Here is an 18306-nt window from a genome sequence, read left to right as displayed (position 1 = left end):
GATTTTTTTCTAATAATGTTTGATCATTTGTCTTATTCAAAAAATTTTGAAAATATCATTTATTTTGCTTGTGACTTATTTTATTATCAAAAGAAGTTTAAGTGTGACTTGTCATTTTTTATATGTGTACTAAATTTTTAAATAAGACGAATGGTCAAACGTTGCAACCAGAAAAGTCAAACACCTTATATTAGAAAACGGAGGTAGTATTTATTACTTTGCTGATATCATCGCTATTAGCTATGTGGAGCACATGTAGTTCTCACATTACCGAACGAGTTTTGCTTTAGTCCTTTCTTTTGTACCACGAGGTACTAGTATCGTGAGGTCCACGCGTGTTATTTACCTCATGACCAAACTGGTACCTCGAGATACTATGCAATTGTGACCGTTCGATCTATCATCACCAGCAGTTAGGATTTTAGTACCAGCTTGATCGTGAGGTGGGCAACACGATTAAAAATTTTAGTACCTCACAGTGCTACTACCTCGTGGTAAAATGGAATGATTTGAGCAAAGCTCTTACCGAAAATCATCTTGATTTGAGCCCCGAGACAAAATAAGTGGCTTCAAAATTTAAGAGATCATAAGTAAACGGTTTCACAGTGGAGATATCAAAACCAAACCAAAACCATAGTTAAGAGACCAAAATATGGACTTTTCGTCGATCGTACTGATTGCATAGCTGAAAGTCACTTTAGTCTTTAGTAGCAAATGGCAATCTAGTGGTTTAATTTGGACTTGTGGCCACTAGGTATATACTTTTTCCGTGTCATGCATCATCAGCTTGATCTAGTCTTGTAGACACCCCCAGGTCGTCGGCCTAAAGTCTTAGGAAAATTTTAATTAGCCGTAATTTACATTTGCACTGATAGCCTTGGTCACCAACTACCACTACCACACATTTTTAAGAGGAACAGAGCACATGCTTGTATGCAGAAATGTTCAGGAAACTAACATCAACTTGACTTTCGCATATAGTAGGAACGCATGCATATAGGAATAGGAATAGGACTATGCATTGCATCCTGGTGACTCATTCGATCCACAGCATCTAGATTATACTACCAATTAACTAGTACAGAAAAGCGCGTGCCCTACAAAAATATATTAGTACATTTGCCTAGCATGTGGCAAGCATCATCCGGAAGACGCTCCCCAATGGATTCCTCCATCAGAACAACGCCCCCAGTTTTAAATGACTAAGGCTGTTTTCTTTTCGTCAATGAAAAACGAAAGGTTATCCATTTTTCTGATAGCTTTATGAATAAAAAAATAACTTATTGAAAATTGAAAATCTACTCTATAAAAATGAGAGGATGAACTTTATATATAACTGTTATAAAAAGTTATACCGTTTAATAATTTTAAAAACATACGTGCAATAATTGAGTTATAATATGGTCCAAAAGAACACAGCCTAATTAGATGATCGTTTTAATACTATTGATTTGTTACGATTACCTGGCTAGCTCGTGAAACTTTAAAATGAAGAAAAGAAATCAAAGCTGTATGATAGGTGGGGACGTCCCACTGTATGTCAGAGATATAGCAATTAATTGCACCAGCGCCACTTGCTAATTGATTTGTTCATACACTGGACCACTTGCTAATTAATTGGGCAACAACGATCACGTCCAAGTTCCAACGTATATCTCCAGTCTCTTAGCACTTGAGATCCGAGAATCCATGATGACTACTTTTTAAACTTTGGGGATAACGGATGGTAAAGACCGAACAGTATATTCGTAAAAAACATAATTTATGAATAAAATTTTTATTTACGTAGTTTTATCGGTTTAAAAGCTAAGATTTTATAAAAAAATGTCAAAATTAATTTAAAATTTAAGATTAAAAATTTAAAGTTTTGCTTATAAATATAAGTGGAAGTAAAAAGACAAGTATGTTTGATGACTACTCTGTATGCACATCTTTGAAACTACTTAATTTAAGATTTGTTTTGTGAAAATGACATAATGAGTGTTGTCTTTACAAATTTGTTCAAACTAATATAATATTATCACCTTCATGCAAAGTTATAAAATGTAGTGTCAAAGTCGTAATTCAAAAAAAAATCACATAGATAAAACTGAACCTGAGGCATCAAGTATTGTACAATATGCACAGATGTGATGGTAACTAAAAGAAATGGTATAGCTGGTCAGTTTTATACTCCCACATGTTTTCTTATCTAATGCCGTTGATTATTAGACCTCGCCCTATTTATTTTTTTAAAATATTCAAAATTATAAGTTAGACATAATGTTTTTAATAATAAATTAAATCATATTAAAATAATTAATAATTATATTTTTTTAATAAGATCGGTGGTTAAACGTAAACATAACCATAGAGATCAAAATGGCATCCGTTAAAAAAATGGAAAGTATACATCATTATGTTTGTATAAGTAAAAGTCAGCTTTATCTTTGTACTAATAGTAAACATAATATGTGGTTAGGTGTACGTTGATCGACCTCTGCCTTTGATGCATGCGTGTATGCCTCTTTGTGGATCAGATCGAGTCTGGGCATAACAGTTTATAAACCGCAACTAACACGTTATTAATTAATTTGTTGGATTGAGCAATCAATCAAGGCACAATCCTAGACCAACATACCCCACAACCAACATTTCCACAATCCAAGAGGCAATTAATATATATAGGGCATGGATGGAGGGAGGGATGAAGCAGATCGATCGAGGTCGAGCTTGACTGACCATTGTTAGCTAGCTAGGCACAGTAGGTACAGTGATCTTCAACTCCAGCAGCAGGGGGAGGACGATGGCGACCAAGGTGGCCATGGCTGTGCTCCTCGTGTCTGCAGCTCTCTGCGCCGTCCGTTCGGCGGGCGTGGTCACCACCGGCGAGCCCGTGGTGGCCGGCCTCTCCTGGGGGTTCTACGACACGCTGTGCCCGCCGGTGGAGGGCATCGTGCGGTGGCACGTCGCGGAGGCCCTCCGGCGTGACATCGGCATCGCCGCCGGCCTCGTCCGCATCTTCTTCCACGACTGCTTCCCGCAGGCACGATCCTGCTGCTGCTAATTAATATGAGATCGAAATTAGTATAAAACAAACAACGTAACGTACGAGAGAGAGGTTAATGAGAGTGAGTGAGTGCAGGGGTGCGACGCGTCGGTGCTCCTGACGGGGGCCCAGAGCGAGCAGAACGAGATACCCAACCAGACGCTGCGGCCGTCGGCGCTGAAGCTCATCGACGACATCCGCGCCGCCGTGCACGCCGCCTGCGGCCCCAAGGTGTCCTGCGCCGACATCACCACGCTCGCCACGCGTGACGCCGTCGTCGCCGTACGCGCCGCGCCCTTCTCTTGCTTCGATCTTGGATTTACATTATTTACGTTTACGTACGTACTCAACACGTTCATGTGCACGCACGCAGTCCGGCGGGCCCTACTTCGACGTGCCGCTGGGGCGGCGCGACGGGACAGCGCCGGCGTCGAGCGACAAGGTGGGGCTCCTGCCGGCGCCCTTCTTCACGGTGCCGGAGCTGATAAAGTCGTTCAAGGACCGGAAGCTGGACAAGACGGACCTGGTGGCGCTGTCGGGGGCGCACACCATCGGCCAAGGCCACTGCCCCTCCTTCAGCGACCGCTTCGACGGGTCCAAGCCGGTGATGGAGCCGAAGCTGCTGCAGAAGCTGCAGGCCAAGTGCGCCAAGGACACGCCGCCGGGGACGGTGGCGCAGGAGCTGGACGTCAGGACGCCCAACGTCTTCGACAACAAGTACTACTTCGACCTCATCGCCAGGCAGGGGCTGTTCAAGTCCGACCAGGGCCTCATCGACGACGGCGACACCAACCGCACCGCCATCCGCTTCTCCCTCAACCAGCCCGCCTTCTTCGACCAGTTCGCCCGCTCCATGGTCAAGATGAGCCAGATGGACGTCCTCACCGGCAACGCCGGCGAGATCCGCGCCAACTGCGCCCGGCCCAACGCCCGCTCCTCCGCCGACATCCTCACCGCCGCCGGCGACGACCAAGGCTTCGCCGCCGACGCGTAGCTAGCTTAATTGTCTCTGTGCTTAGTTGTTGTGTGTGCTAATAAGAAAGCTCAGATGCAATCGATGTTTTTGCTGCTTCATAAAAAGCTCAGATTACTCGTTCGTTCTACACAGAGTAACTCTGCATGCATGTCGAATGTATCGAATGTCTTGGCGTAAAATCAGAAATGTTTCCATCGTTCGACGTTCGTAGCCGAGTGGTTTGTTCATCAGATATTACTATAAAAGAAGTTAATTTGTTCATTTCCACACAAGTTAATTCAGGCCTGCTTAGTTTTAAAAAAATGACAAAATATTTAGACACACATTTGAAGTATTAAACGTAGTCTAATTATAAAACAAATTTCAGATTCCGCATGGAAACCGCGAGACGAATTTTTGAGTCTAATTAATCCGTTATTAGCACATGTTGGTTACTGTAGCACTTATGGCTAATCACGTCCTAATTAGGCTCAAAAATTCGTCTCACGATTTCTCCCATAACTGTGTAATTAGTTTTAGTGTTCATATATATTTAATGCTCTATTTAGATATTCAAAGATTCGATGTGATGTTTTTAAAAAAACAAATTTCATAAATAAGTGATAATCTGCAAGACGAATTTTTTAAGCCTAATTAATCCATAATTAGAGCATGTTTACTGTAGCATCACATAGACTAATTATGAATTAATTAGGCTCAATAGATTCATCTCGTAAATTAGTTTAAGATTCATCATAAATTTTATTAATAGTTTACGTTTACTATTTATAATAAACGTAAACATTCGATAAATAAGGAGGGACAAAAATAAATTCCTCATCCTAAACAGCACTCGAAGCAAGAAGGCATAGGCACGTGACACCCTGACACTAGTACTACGACTCACCCACTACCCAAGTGCCCGATCAATCGACTAGATGCTCTGAATCTGGGACAAAGTGGACGGGTGTTGGATTGGTCGATGTGATGCTTGTCTTTCTCCAAAGAAATTTACTAGTACATGTGAATGTTTTTCAGAAATTAGGAAAATAATAGAAGGGTGTTCGAAAATCCAAACGACACGTATGCAAAATAAAATAATTTACGAATAAAATTTTTATAAACGATATGTTTGTAAACAAAAGCTAATTTATAAATAAAAATTTAAAATAGGGTTCTTATCAATCTAAAAGTCAACGTAAAAAATAAATTACAGTGAAAAACTACAAAGTTAACTCAAAAATTACAGTTGAAAATTTAAGTTTTAACTTATAAGTATAAGAAAAACGAAATGATGAGGCAATGATTTGCATAAAATTTTCATATCAATTTATAGTTAAGGCTAAAAATAAAACATGATAAATAATGCATCCATAAGTCAACTCTAAAAATTAAATCTTGGTTATAAATAAAGTGACAAATTGCGTGGTGAAGGGAACGCTTGATCGGCGAAATCAACTCACCTCATCAGCTAACTAAACTCCATGGTGTGAACTGTGAAGGTTGCTTTCGAACTTTTTTTCACTTTTTTACATGAAAGCCCTATGAATTTCGTAAAATATTGCGTAGGACCTTTCAATTACAGTATGACTTAAACACGTTTCTTTTTATCTCTCCATGATTCCATCGATCCACTGCTGCCCCGTTGAAATCACCGGTTCTAATTAAACGGCCCACTTATTTTCGTCCCATATATCTGATCAGCAGCCCAACTCCTCAAGAGCAAATTAATGGATTTCTTTTCCAAACCCCCGGAGTACATCATACTATAGTTAAAAGGAGAAAGTCTATTGGACGTCCCTCAACTATAGCCCCAAACTGATTTTCGTCCCTCAACCTAAACATCCCTCGACTTGTAGAACCAGTTCAATTTGAGTTCCTCGGTAGCTTATAGGGTGATTTCGAACTAGGTAGCGTTAAGTGAAGCAAGCTAGTGCGATGTAGACAAATGAGGTAGGAAGATGCAGCTCGGTTCCAACATTTCACTTCAGACTTCGCTCGTGGATCTATTGCCATTAGGTTAGTGTCATTACGCGTCCACATGTCACACTGCCATTAATCCATAATGGTAGAGAGAGGATGTGAATCCACTCCACTCTTTGAATTAAATCTAGAATTTTCAGCACTACCAAACCTTTTGGGGGCAGATCACAAGTTCCCAACGTCTAAACCGTAAGTCTGCACAAATGAGTTTTAGGAGCAGATCCCGAGTTCGCAACGTCTAAACTGTAATTGTTTGGCTACATCATATATATATATATATATATATATATATATATATATATATATATATATATATATATATATATATATATATATTCGAGCTACTGTGAGTTGCAACTCACTGGCTGCCCCGTGAGTCAGGCTTCAAAAACATATCAAATCAGCTTTAAATTTTGATTTATATGGCTTACTAGATTCTTTGTATCAAAATCTTGTAGCACATAAATTCTTTTATTTTGAAGATTTTGAAGATTTCTTAAAGTGATACATAACACATTGATTATTTTATTAATATAGTACAATCAATTTTAAAAATCTCAAACAAAAACTTAAAAATTCTCCAAATTCTTTTTTGCATGCTACAAGATTTTTATACAAAGAATCTAATGAGTCATATAAATCAAAATTTACAAATTTAGAGGTGATTTGATATATTTTTGGACCCCAACTCACGGAGCAGCCCGTGATTTACAACTCACCGTGTGTGTGTATATATATATATATATATATATATATATATATCCCGCTATGCTAGAAATAAACTACAGGAAAAACCCCAAAATCGTATCTAGGTTTAAAGTTAAAAAATTTAAATTTAAATTATAAGCATAAGAAAAACAAAAAGATTAGGCCATGAAAAATGAAAGCTTAGTTACAACTTACAGGGCATTGCGGCCTTGCGGGTCCAGCAGTGACCATGTCAAGTCCCACGGACGCCACATGCTTTTCAGTTAGCGTGTTTCAAGAAAAATAAAATTATATAGAAGTTTCTCACTGACCTAAAATATCGTATATAACCTTCCAGTAGCTATAAAAATTAGATAATACTTTGACAGTAAAATCTTAGCTTTCTCAGACACCCCCAACTGCTACTCGTATTAGGATATAGCTCGGCTAACACAAGCAGAGTCACGGTCACCCACCCAGTAAGGCTGTAAGAATTCATCAAAAGGGATGACCAGCAAACCGACGCACAATATGAACACACACTGCTTTCACCCTTACTATGTAGCAGTATATAGCATTAACAATTGTAATTGCAACAAGCAAAAAAACAAGCACCACAGATTAGTACTGAAAGGTAACAAGGGTCGAGGAAGTTCAATTCACATTGTGACATGTTTTTAGTCAGGATATGACAAAAAGGACTAGAAAAATCTCCCAAGACAGTTCATCAGTGGAGAGGTCCATTTGCCAATCCAAAGTGACAACGCACGAGACTGGAAGAGCTAAGCAACCACCCAGAATAAAATGGAAGATAATGAGATTTTTGCCATATTGACCAAGCAACCTGCAGCAAGCTCGCTGGAACAGTACTCTACTAGGGATAAACACCTTCGGGTTGACTTCTAAACCTGACTGGGATTCGAACAAAACGTTCTAGGCTTCTAGAATATTTAAACTCGCACCAAACTCACTTGAATAGTAATTCAAATAACACAGCAGTACTAGTATTACAGTATTATACAGGTAAAGGGTAAAACAGATTGCACAAGTCAACCAACAGTACAACATAAGTCTCCTTAAAAACGAATACCAGAATCTGCCCATATCTAGTCATAGGGGTTCACTTAACCATAGACTGAGGTCACTGCAGATGTTTATAAACAGCCAGCGGCTACAAACATTGACAACACAGTGACGCACTCCCATAAAAACAGTACTGTCCAGCATCATTTACCTATGAATTTTCCGAATTGCGATACAAGCTGAAATCGTAGATACGAAGTTTCTAATAGAGCATCTTATATGATGGAGTGCCCGGTGGAATGAGGCTTTCCTTAAATGGCTTTCAAGGTTATTTTAACTTATAGACATAAGTTATGACAATAACAACACCAATTTATATCTCATTCAGTGATTTACTAGTTCCTATCCCAAGTACAACGACCTACATATACAACAAAACCATAAATGATTACCATGCGTTTTGAATGTCAGTTACGTAACCTTAAAATTGAACACTCCACTACTCTTGCCCCAAAAAAGAACTTAACTTAGATATAATCATTTCAACAAAGGAATACTTCTTGCAAGGATAACGTATCCAGAAGAAGAGTATACCGTGCTGGTTATAATTAAAATACAAAATAGAGAACACTAGTACTCCGTTTTCACAATATAAGATTTTCTAGTCTTACCTAGATTCATATGGATGCTAATGAATCTAAACATATATATAAATTAAATACATTCATCAATGGATGAATTTAGGCAAGGCTAGAAAGTCTTATAATATGAAACGGAGGTAGTACCATGCGATTTGGTTGAATCATATCTATATCCAAACTCAATAGAAGTCAGGAGAAGAAGAATGGCGATGTTCTACCTATCCATTTCAAATATACTAGTCATTGGGCTTTCCTGTTTTATTGATCATAGACCGCCGGTGCCGACAGAGCACACAAGAGATGTGCCCATTTTCAAATCTAAAGACACAGTGAAGCAAAGGGCAGGAGAAAGAAAAGAAAGCATTGTTTGTTTTTTTGAACCGGAGCAAACACCAAACAAGTTAGTAATCAAAAAATTTCTGTATTTTTTTCTTCTCATCATATACATTTGTTGGAACAAACAAAATGTTGGGCATAGCAGTATCATAACCTCACCTCTCGATATCTAAGCTAGACCTATCCAACTATATCCCACGCCTTTACAATATAAACCTATTCCACAGACTAATCATGGGGAAAAAACAACCAGAGTTCTCAGCATTTACCAAACAAGCAATGAATGGAACAAATGATATTAGGCCATTAGTACGAAGAACTGACCAAGTAAGGATTCACAAGCTACAAAGTGACAAAAAAAATGAAAGAAATAACTCGACTTTTACCATAACTAAGGCCAGGCCTTCATGCAGAAACATGTATATGTAGATTATGCTACCTTTTACAGAGAAAAGCTACCTCATTCCGATGGGTGGCGCAGCTGCATTTCAGAAACGTTCAATCAAGCAAAAATCCCAAGATGCATCTTTGCTTGCTTCTTCTTCACCCAGCGTTGTGCGGCCTACTGAGGTAGTCAAGGATCTCTGTCCGGGTGCGCACAACCCTGTGGAACATCTCCCGCACCTGGCGCTCAAGCGGGTCAAGGCCGTCCTTGAGGGATTCGCACACCTGCACCAGCTCCAGCGCGGCCTCCTTCACCTCAGCATCCTTCTCCTCGGCCAACGGGAACTCCGCAGCGTCAGTGGCCTCCATCAGCTGCCGTGAGCACCGCTCAATCTGGTGGATCTCCTTGAGCAAACCGCAGGAGTGCTTGCGGTCCTTCTTCTTAGACTCGTCGAGGATGCGGTCGAAGAGCGTCATGACGGGGCCGGCCCAGGGGAAGCTCCTGGGCACTGCAGTCAAGTGCGCCTGGAGGCCGCGGTCCTGGCATGGGATTGCTGCGACAAGCGCCCAGGAGACTACAAACAGCAGGGCGGCCATGGTGTAGACGGCGGAAGCAAGGCCTCCCGTGGCGGTGATGTCATGCGCGCGGGGCACGGTGAGGCCTCCCCCGATCGCCTGCAGCTGGCGCGTGGCGGACCAGGTGCGGGAGACGCTCCACGAGAGGGACCTGAGATGGGAGGCGGAACCTGAGCCTGAGCTCCCACCGCTGCTGCTCCGGCGGTGATGGCCGTGGGCGTGGGAGTGGGAGTCCCTGCTCCCGGCGCGGCCGAAGGAGCGATTGCGCTGGCCGACGACGCCCCCGGCGTCCTTGTCGTCGAGCATGAGGATGGTGAGATCGGTGAGCGCCTTGCGGGCGCGGCGGATCTGGCCCTCCCCTAGCAGCGGCGCGTGTTGGTGGTGGTGGTGGTCGGAGGAGGAGGGGGCGAGCGCGGAGGCGGCGATGGCGAGGTGTTTCCTCCACTGGCGGACGAGGTCGAGGCCGTCGCGGAGGGCGTTGCAGAGGTCGAGCGCCTTGACGGCACGGTCGAGGAAGTCGAGGAGGAGGCGGTCGAGGGGTTGGTGGGCGGCGGCGACGCCGAAGAGGACGGCGCGGAACTCGTCGAGGCAGATGAGGAAGGAGTCGAGGAGGCGGCGCGTCCAGGCGAGGGAGAGGAGGTCGTCAGAGTCGGAGAGGAGGTCGAGCAGTAGGTCGGCGGCGTGGCGGTGGAAGGCGTCGATCTCGAGGTCGGAGCTGGAGGCGGCACGGTGGTCGGAGGATGGAGGAGGGATGTGGTCGCGGCGGAGGGAGAGGAAGGAGCGGCCGAGGGAGGTGGCCGCCGACGAGGAATCGGTGGCCGGCATTGCGGCGGCGGCGCTAGGGTTGATTGACTGACGGATGGATGGATGGATTGCTTCTTCTTCTTCTTATTCTTCTTCTAGCTGCAGTGGTAGAGATAGAGATATAGAGAGAGAGAAAGAGAGGTGAGGGGGGGGGGGATTTGATTTTTTTTGTGTAGAGAGAGAATTTAGGAGGAGGAGGCCAAGGGTTTGTCTGTCTGTCACTGACATGGTGGGGCCACGGGGGGTGGGGTGTCTCCACCCTGGCTCCGCCTGTCCCGTTGCTTTGCTGTGCGCCTGCCTGCCTGTCTGTCTGTCTGTATCTCTACTCTGGAGTAGCATGTTATACTCGAGTATGTATGTCTACATTGTACACCATATAGAATATGTATTTTAACTAGGTACTAAAATATACAACAGTTATCTCGTAGTATATGATTTGGTATTGCTCTATTCAAATTCGTATTACTGGTCATCGTCTAATCCTATACTAGATTGTTAGTACAATTTAAATGGGTTTCCCTCTTCCAGCGAGATTGATTAGTTATATGTTTGCATGTACCGAAGATTTGATATACCAGCCCTAAGGGGTGTTTAGATGGGGCTAAACTTTTTAGCCATATATCACATCGGATGTTTGGACATTAATTTGAAGTATTAAACATAGACTAATAAAAAAACTAATTTTATAAATGAGAGCTAATCCATGAAACAAATTTTTTGAGCCTAATTAATTCATAATTAGTAAATATTTACTGTAGCATTACATACGCTAATCATGGATTAATTAGTCTCATTAGATTTGTCTCACGAATTAGCCCAAGATTATGAATGGGTTTTATTAATAGTCTACGTTTATTATTTATAATAAGTGTCCAAACATTCTATATGACTAGTTTAGTCACTAGAAACAAACACCCCCAAGTCTGCTGACGACAACAGCACGATATCCACCAGTAAAAATTTACTCCCTCTTTGGTTTTTTTTATTTAATGATATTGACGTTTAGATCTTGATATTCATTTTACTTAAAAACTTTATGCAAATATACAAAATTATAAATTATTTCCAAATTTTCTTTAGTAATAAATCCAACCATAATAAAATAATCAGTAATTTTATATTTATTTTTTTGAATAAGCTAAGAAGTCAAATATAAATTTAAAATTCAATTGTATCAAGTAAAAAAACAGAGAAATTACTTTGTATTAGGATTATAAAAACATAGGAATAACAAGGAAGTTTCAAAAGGTCAAACCTATTTCTCATTTTCCATAAAATTTAGCAGTAAAATTACAATCCTAGAAAAATCTTGTAGATAATTTCGTATGAATTGAAATGTTCAGTAGGAGATATTCTAAAACAAAAACCAAATCCTCCGAAATTTCTAGGGCAACCATCTGTTTCAAAGTTGGCACGAAGAATAAGCATGAGCCAAGACCATTCTGAAGTCTCATGTCTGAACACGTGGCTCAATTAGGTACATAGCTCACGTGTAGAAAACACACACAAAAAACAGGTCAAAGCCACGTGATTGATTGCTCCGTCATCGAGCTCGGCTCAAGCGTACGTGTCACTGACAGCTACGTCCCACACCATCAGAGATACATATATACGGAGTACTAGTATGAATTTTTGTAGTACGAGTAGTAGAATACGGCACGTGCCAGTTGGCCGCTGCTAGTTAGTAGTACTATTTCCTATTTTTTTCATTCCATGTAGCTAAATTTTAGATATATATTTGATTGTTTGCTTATTTAATTTTTTCTACAAATATATAAAATTATAAATCGAAATAATGAAATAACTAACAATAATTTTATATAATTTTAAAAATACAATGAATTGTTAACTGTGTTAAATAAAAAATCAAAGCGTGAGTAGTAGCTTGAACCGCAACACGACGAACAGGAACAGACAGAGAAAGCTAATTCTATGCAGAAGCGGCAATTTCGTCCGCTGCCTGCCGGCCAACCTCTTTAATTACAAACAAAACCACATCCATAAGCTACTACACGATGCGAAGCAACAGATTAATGAATCGATGCTGACATTGCTACTGACAGCTAACCCGTACGACAGCTACTGATTAGTAGTAGCCATTCATGTAATGCCATTCATAACTCCTATCCTCCATGAGTATATATTAATTGCAACTGGTTTTTATCTAATCTAATTATATTAAATTAAACTCGTCATTTAGTAGGAGCACTACAGCAGGTTTGCTTCGCAGACACAAATGGTCGCCGGTTGGTTGGGCACATCAGGACAGTCAGTAGCTACTACAGTACCCAAGATATCTAGGATCATTATTATATGGAGATTGATAGCTGTTGCTGTCTGGGCATAATAATGCTGACATCTCCATCATTTTACAGTACCTCTCAAACCCCACATCCAAGACGGCTCTACTCGACCATGCATGCATTCTCTTGCTCAAAACTTTTTAATGCCCAACGCAGAGAGAAGTTTTCTCATCATGTTCTATCTTACAACAAACATCTACATTTCAATCCTTTCTACAGTTCTAACAAACACGCACGCCGGAGGAAACAAGGACTCTCAACCAAAGAACTGCACATGCACACCAGACCCAGATTTCTTCTCCTACCCTGGAATACATATACCATACCATACACTCTCAGGGTTAGGCCCTTTTTAAGAGTGCTTTAGTTTATGGTCGCTATTCTAACTGATCTATTCACATGCCAGCTTGGTGTCAAAGCTGGTCAAACAGATAGCAAAAGCCTGGAAGGCCGACAACGGGTACCGGTAATCCATGGTGAACATGTCCTTTGCAACTTTGCCGAATTGCAGGATCACCGTATCATGGTTGGATGACGACGAGGAGCTGGATGGCTGGGAAGACTGGCTCTGCTGTTGCACAGCCTGCCCTGCATGTAAAGGTTCAGAGGCTGCTCCAGAGACTGGTTGAGGTGCAGCAGCTATCAGCTGGAAATTCTTCACTGAAGCCACCGTCACACGGCCACGGAAGTTGAGGCACCAGCACTGCAGCTGCTCATGCCACCTTGGTGCTTTGTTACGGAGAACCAAAGGCTTCTCCTTGTCCACATCATCGCCATCTTGCACTTGCAGAGCTCCTCCCCCAAATTCTGAGAAGCGAGAACTACTGAAGTCTGCTGAATGATCTGTGATGGAGTACTTGGAGAAGGAAGTGGCCATGCTGCGGAAGGACTCCTCAAATAATCTCGGGAGGAGCTCTTTAGGTTGGCCAGGCACAATGCCACCAGGCTCTACTGCCGATGCTGGGATGGAATGCATAGCGCATTGCATCCGCCTTGGTCCCCGGGTTCCAAGAACATTTAGCTCATAGTTCACCTGTGCAATGGGATAACAACCAGTTGGAACTTTTGGGGAAACTTTCCTAGAGGAGAATCGACGGCTTGTCCGTTCTTGCGAACAAAGCGTCCCAGCATTGTATGGAGGCTGTGTGTCATAGATTATGAATTTGGTGCCAAGGAAATTTGACCTGCGGTACCATTGTGTATGTCAGATTCTTGTGCTTGTATAGGTAACCAAAGTCATGTATGTGACAATGTGGGATTGCGGGTGCAGAACATTGATCTCAAAGGAACTTTACCTCAACTTTCCAATGTAGCCACTACTTGATCGGGAGATATTTTTGGAATCCATAGAAATGATGTAGTCAGTGTGTGTCGTTCGCCGACTCCTTTTAGCTGATAGTAGAAACTTCCCAGTCTCATCAAGAACAGCTACAATATACAATTAAATTGTTGGTCCAGTGTCTAACGTTCTCTTTCATATACTAAAATTATTGCAACGAGTTATCTGAAAATGATGTAGGTAATCTCTAAAATTTTAGTGTAGGAGAAATCCTTTAAACAACAGAAAACCAGGAACTATGGCACATCACACATAACACATTTAGTTGGAACTTAAAAATCATGTTTTATGAGAGGTTCCGAAGCAGCATCATTGGATGCATGAAAGAACAGTAATGGCAACCCTATGCATTAATGATAGTACTGAGTAGATATCTATGCATAGCTGCAACATCTATATGCCAAGATATTTTGCTTTCAAAGAGACAATGGGACTAGTATATGTCATTTACGAAAATGGTAGCAATCAACAGACTAGAAGAAACTTTATGAAAAGATGTACCAAAGGCAATAACTACCACATCGCTTTGATAATAAAATTGTTTTCGATCACTCAACAAGTTCACCTACAGCAAGTTGTACTGATTTATACTACTCAACTTGCTTTCAATAGCATTTGAACAGAACGAAGCTTCATGTTGAACCAGATTTTTTTTTTCAAGACTACTGAAAATGACCACCAAAGTTTTACTACACCAAGCATAATTGAAATTTGATTTTTCAAGCAGGAGTTTTTACATGAGAACAGATAAAGACTTTCACTTCATGCGAGGATAAGTATTTCAAGTAAAAAAGTAACTCAGGAAATATATCTGTGCAGTCCAATTTATCTGCCCAACCAATATATCTATACTAATATTGGAAGAAGAAAACATAATGATGATAAAGACAGCGATGAGTAAGTAGGAAAAATTACAGAAATTTACCAGAGCTAAGGCACAGGTAGAGATGATATGTTAGTTTTGATTTGTCCCTTTTTATGAAACATTGGATTACTCCATCCCGAGGTCCAGGCTGTGCATGAGAGATGCAACCAATTGTTAAAAGATACAAAAAAAATCATATCTCAGCAAACAAGGATAAACAGATGAAACCATAGAGTAAACTTGAACATAACATCTCATCAATGCAGAGTTATTTCATTGAGAATGAAATCAGTATAGTAATTACAAAAACAGGTGATGCACAAGATTCAAGCAAAGCAACATAAGTCAGCCCCAACAATATGTGACACCCCAAGGTGCAAAATTGTTCAGTGCCCACTGGGCAGCCTCCATGGGGAAGGTCACACATGTATATCACATCTTTCTCTTTCACTCTCATTTATTCTCAAGGAGCCAACCTGGAAGTACTAGGTGTTCGAACAAATGGCACTACTATATAGTACTAGTGTAACCCAGTGTAAACTAGCAGTGTGGTATGAAATATAAGGTTGTAGAGTTACAAGAACATCACAAAACTCCAGCATCACTCAGGGAATAATGATTGCAATTGCAAATGTAGTTACTTGTTATCGGATTGAATATTACCTGCTTAAGAGACACTGGAAATGTAAGCTTTCCACAAAATTCCGGGTTCCTCACTATATCCTTGCACATGTCTCTCCATGTTGTACAAACAGAAGCGCAAGCAACAACATCCTTGCGGGATGGCCAATTGCTATCATCTTCCTCCAACCTTTTCATGACATCACGAAGTAATTCAGGAGGAAGACCAGCCCACTTGCTCTGGTGAACCACCACTGGCCCGTCATCCAGCTCACATGATGGTCCAATAGACTTCCCTCTGTGACGGCCCGAAAGACCTGGGATTCCTAAAATTTTCACCTCAAAACTCCGCTTTGATAGAGTACCAAAACTCTCCCTGAAATCACGGACTATGCTGCGGAAAGACATCTCGAGATGCGATGCGAGTCTGGAGTAGGCAACAGCAAAAGATGCACAAGCTGCAATTAACAAGTAGCACAGTCATCAAAATCAGCTATGAGAGAGGCACTGCTTATGGACAACATAAAAAACAGAGCTTGCAGAACTATAGTAGTAGATCTTAATTAGCTATCCCCAAAGACTCGAGAGCAAAGATTGTTTGTTTAAATGTATGTATTGCCACATGCTGACATGCTGAGACACATATATATAATAAAATGACATGGTGTATCATGGCCAAACTTGCGAAGAAAGTCAATCCAAATGTAGAGTAAACGTTTCCCAGTTGAATAATCTAATAGCGAGGTAGGTTTTGTCTAGGACCAGTGGACCAGGGGCGGACCTAATGTGGGTCATGGCCGTTCAGCTGAAATCGCCAGATTTTTTTTTCTTCTTTCTTTCTTGTGGATTGAATGAAACTGATACTCCTACTCCTACTAGCAACCTAGCATTAGGATTCTGCATCAGCAGCTCGCATCAACAAATCCGGAAGATGGATGGGTCAATCCCCCAACCAAAGGTGGCTCAGCGAGTCGCCAGTAGCTGAGGGAGAAGAATGAATACCTTGAGACCGAGACGGAGGCCTCCAGAGCTGCTCGCCGGCGTGCCGGGATAGAGCAAGGAGTCCGCGCGCGCAAACGGAGGCTCCGGGGAGGGCTTGCGGGGTGGAGAAGAGAAGAGAAGAGAAGAGAAGGCGAGGGGGCGATGCAGATCGGAGACGGAGAAGACAAAGAGGGAGAGGGAGATGGAGAGTAATATACGAGGGGGCCATTGGGGGGAGGGGTACTTTCGTAATTTTCATGCTTACTAATCATTTGATGTTTGAAAAATATTTATTATCACTAATGCCCTGCTTCTATCTTAATCACTGGTAGATAAGCAGTGAGCTAATTTCTTCATGCCACATCGGCTCTCTACTTGTGAGCTTTGTTTTTTCTTTATCTATCTAGGTTACGTTCTTTTACTGCATTTTTCAGACTTTTTCTTAGCTTTTACGCACATGTTTTCTAAACCACTTTTGATTTAGAGGATTTTCAAAGTAAAATATGAGGACTAAACTATTTCCTCTTAAAATCCTGTAAAATTCATATGTTCTGAAGAGATCCTAAAAAGCTTTTTTTTTGCAAAAAACATTCTAAATAAAAGGTTATCATCCTACCTTTCTATAATAGATTTTAACTTTTCATTTATTAATTCTATAATTTATATAAATAGCTATCACAAAATCAAATAATCTTTCATACTTCATCTTTCAAAAAAAAAGCTTAACTCTAGTGTTATATCTGTAAAATTACAAAGAGAAAACTACTGTGGGGTTGGGTGGGTGGGGGGATAATAGCTTTTTTTTTCTAGATTATGTTAGGATGGATCTAGATTATAACATTGTGTTAGGATATATATTTTAGGATGGATCTAGATTATAACATTTTTACTATATATTACATATAGTTACCTATTACACTTCTTTCCTCGTTTGGTCTAAAAAGATTGCTTCTAATGTAGTTAAGCCATACTTATGCTACACTGTAAACTGGGCCATAAGATATATAAACCACACCATCAAACATGCTAGGGTGATATTATAAACGAAGAGACCACCCAAGACAATGTTGAATTGGAGCAAGGGTTTTGATATAAATGGTTGGAGTCCGATCAAATTAATTTTCATTGGATTACAAAAGTCTAATTAAAAAAGTTTTTTTACAAATTTACCATAGTTTTTTTATATTACAAGGATACCACGAGGATGATGATTCCAATGGTTTTTTATAGTTTTCTAGTGACAGTTTTTTAACATGATAAATTTGTCATTGCACCAGTTAAACTCCAGTTCATTTCCAAAAAAATAATTAGACAACTAACTCGAGTGATTAATTCAATGGTTATATATATCATGCCACATTGAAATAGTTTAAAAAATATATATAAAGCGGATGATAAGATTGGCTAGTGGAGCCATGAAAGGCAAAAGATAAATAAACACGATCCACTTTCCAACTCTGCCTTTTCGAAAGGAAAAGAGAGAGAGAGAGATATCCACCTTGCACTAGAATACAATCTACAGAGACATGCTCCACTTTGGCAAGCATAATCCGACATGGAGAGCACTACTACATACATAGCCCATAAAAATCTACAAAGGCTATGAAATGGTTGCAGCGCTGAAACACATGAATATCTCGATGTGCATGGAGTGGAATGGAGACAACTGAAAAAGTTTGCGTCTTGTCTATTCCTCCTGCAAATATTTGTTTCTTTCTGATTGGGAGGCAAGCATGGAAGAAGTTTTTTAGTATAGGGTGTATATACACTCGTTGCTTCA

At 40.8% G+C, this 18306-nt stretch overlaps 3 protein-coding genes across 4 annotated transcripts; 1 reads left to right on the top strand and 2 right to left on the bottom strand.

The window, feature by feature from the left end:
* Positions 1–2656: 2656 nt before the first annotated feature.
* On the top strand, positions 2657–4113 carry LOC102707116 (peroxidase 12-like). Its single transcript, XM_040522925.1, has 3 exons — positions 2657–3025; positions 3125–3310; positions 3402–4113. Exons 1-3 carry the CDS (start codon positions 2786–2788, stop codon positions 4020–4022), a joined length of 1047 nt encoding a protein of 348 aa, XP_040378859.1. The 5' UTR covers positions 2657–2785; the 3' UTR covers positions 4023–4113.
* Positions 4114–9196: 5083 nt separating this feature from the next.
* LOC102716213 (protein ROH1-like) lies at positions 9197–9919 on the bottom strand. Its single transcript, XM_015836344.2, has one exon. The coding sequence runs from the start codon at positions 9917–9919 to the stop codon at positions 9197–9199; it is 723 nt and encodes a 240-aa protein (XP_015691830.2).
* A 2782-nt stretch (positions 9920–12701) lies between these two features.
* Positions 12702–16695, bottom strand: LOC102706096 (tubby-like F-box protein 7). 2 transcript variants are annotated; one of them, XM_040522924.1, is made up of 6 exons: positions 16548–16695; positions 16327–16428; positions 15588–16003; positions 14985–15072; positions 14016–14148; positions 12702–13904 (listed from the first exon to the last, which is right to left on the bottom strand). In XM_040522924.1, exons 3-6 carry the CDS (start codon positions 15951–15953, stop codon positions 13112–13114), a joined length of 1380 nt encoding a protein of 459 aa, XP_040378858.1. In that variant the 5' UTR covers positions 15954–16003; positions 16327–16428; positions 16548–16695; the 3' UTR covers positions 12702–13111. The 2 variants fall into 2 exon arrangements, with proteins under 2 accessions (XP_040378858.1, XP_006653064.1); XM_006653001.3 differs by lacking the exon at positions 16327–16428.
* Between the last annotated feature and the right edge of the window lie 1611 nt (positions 16696–18306).

This window comes from Oryza brachyantha, chromosome 4 (genome assembly GCF_000231095.2).
Source record: "Oryza brachyantha chromosome 4, ObraRS2, whole genome shotgun sequence".
Taxonomy (NCBI): domain Eukaryota; kingdom Viridiplantae; phylum Streptophyta; class Magnoliopsida; order Poales; family Poaceae; genus Oryza; species Oryza brachyantha.
This window is presented reverse-complemented; position numbering and strand designations above follow the sequence as displayed.

Bases quoted from the DNA above. Each gene is read 5' to 3' on its own strand.
- LOC102707116 (XM_040522925.1), top strand. From the start codon at position 2,786: ATGGCGACCAAGGTGGCCATGGCTGTGCTCCTCGTGTCTGCAGCTCTC. The intron at 3,026-3,124 runs GCACGATCCTGC...GAGTGAGTGCAG, and splicing joins TCCACGACTGCTTCCCGCAG to GGGTGCGACGCGTCGGTGCT. The intron at 3,311-3,401 runs GTACGCGCCGCG...GCACGCACGCAG, and splicing joins CGCGTGACGCCGTCGTCGCC to TCCGGCGGGCCCTACTTCGA.
- LOC102716213 (XM_015836344.2), bottom strand. From the start codon at position 9,919: ATGCTCGACGACAAGGACGCCGGGGGCGTCGTCGGCCAGCGCAATCGC.
- LOC102706096 (XM_040522924.1), bottom strand. From the start codon at position 15,953: ATGTCTTTCCGCAGCATAGTCCGTGATTTCAGGGAGAGTTTTGGTACT. The intron at 15,073-15,587 runs GTAATATTCAAT...TCTCATGCACAG, and splicing joins TTCCAGTGTCTCTTAAGCAG to CCTGGACCTCGGGATGGAGT. The intron at 14,149-14,984 runs GTAAATTTCTGT...TGTATATTGTAG, and splicing joins CTACCTGTGCCTTAGCTCTG to CTGTTCTTGATGAGACTGGG.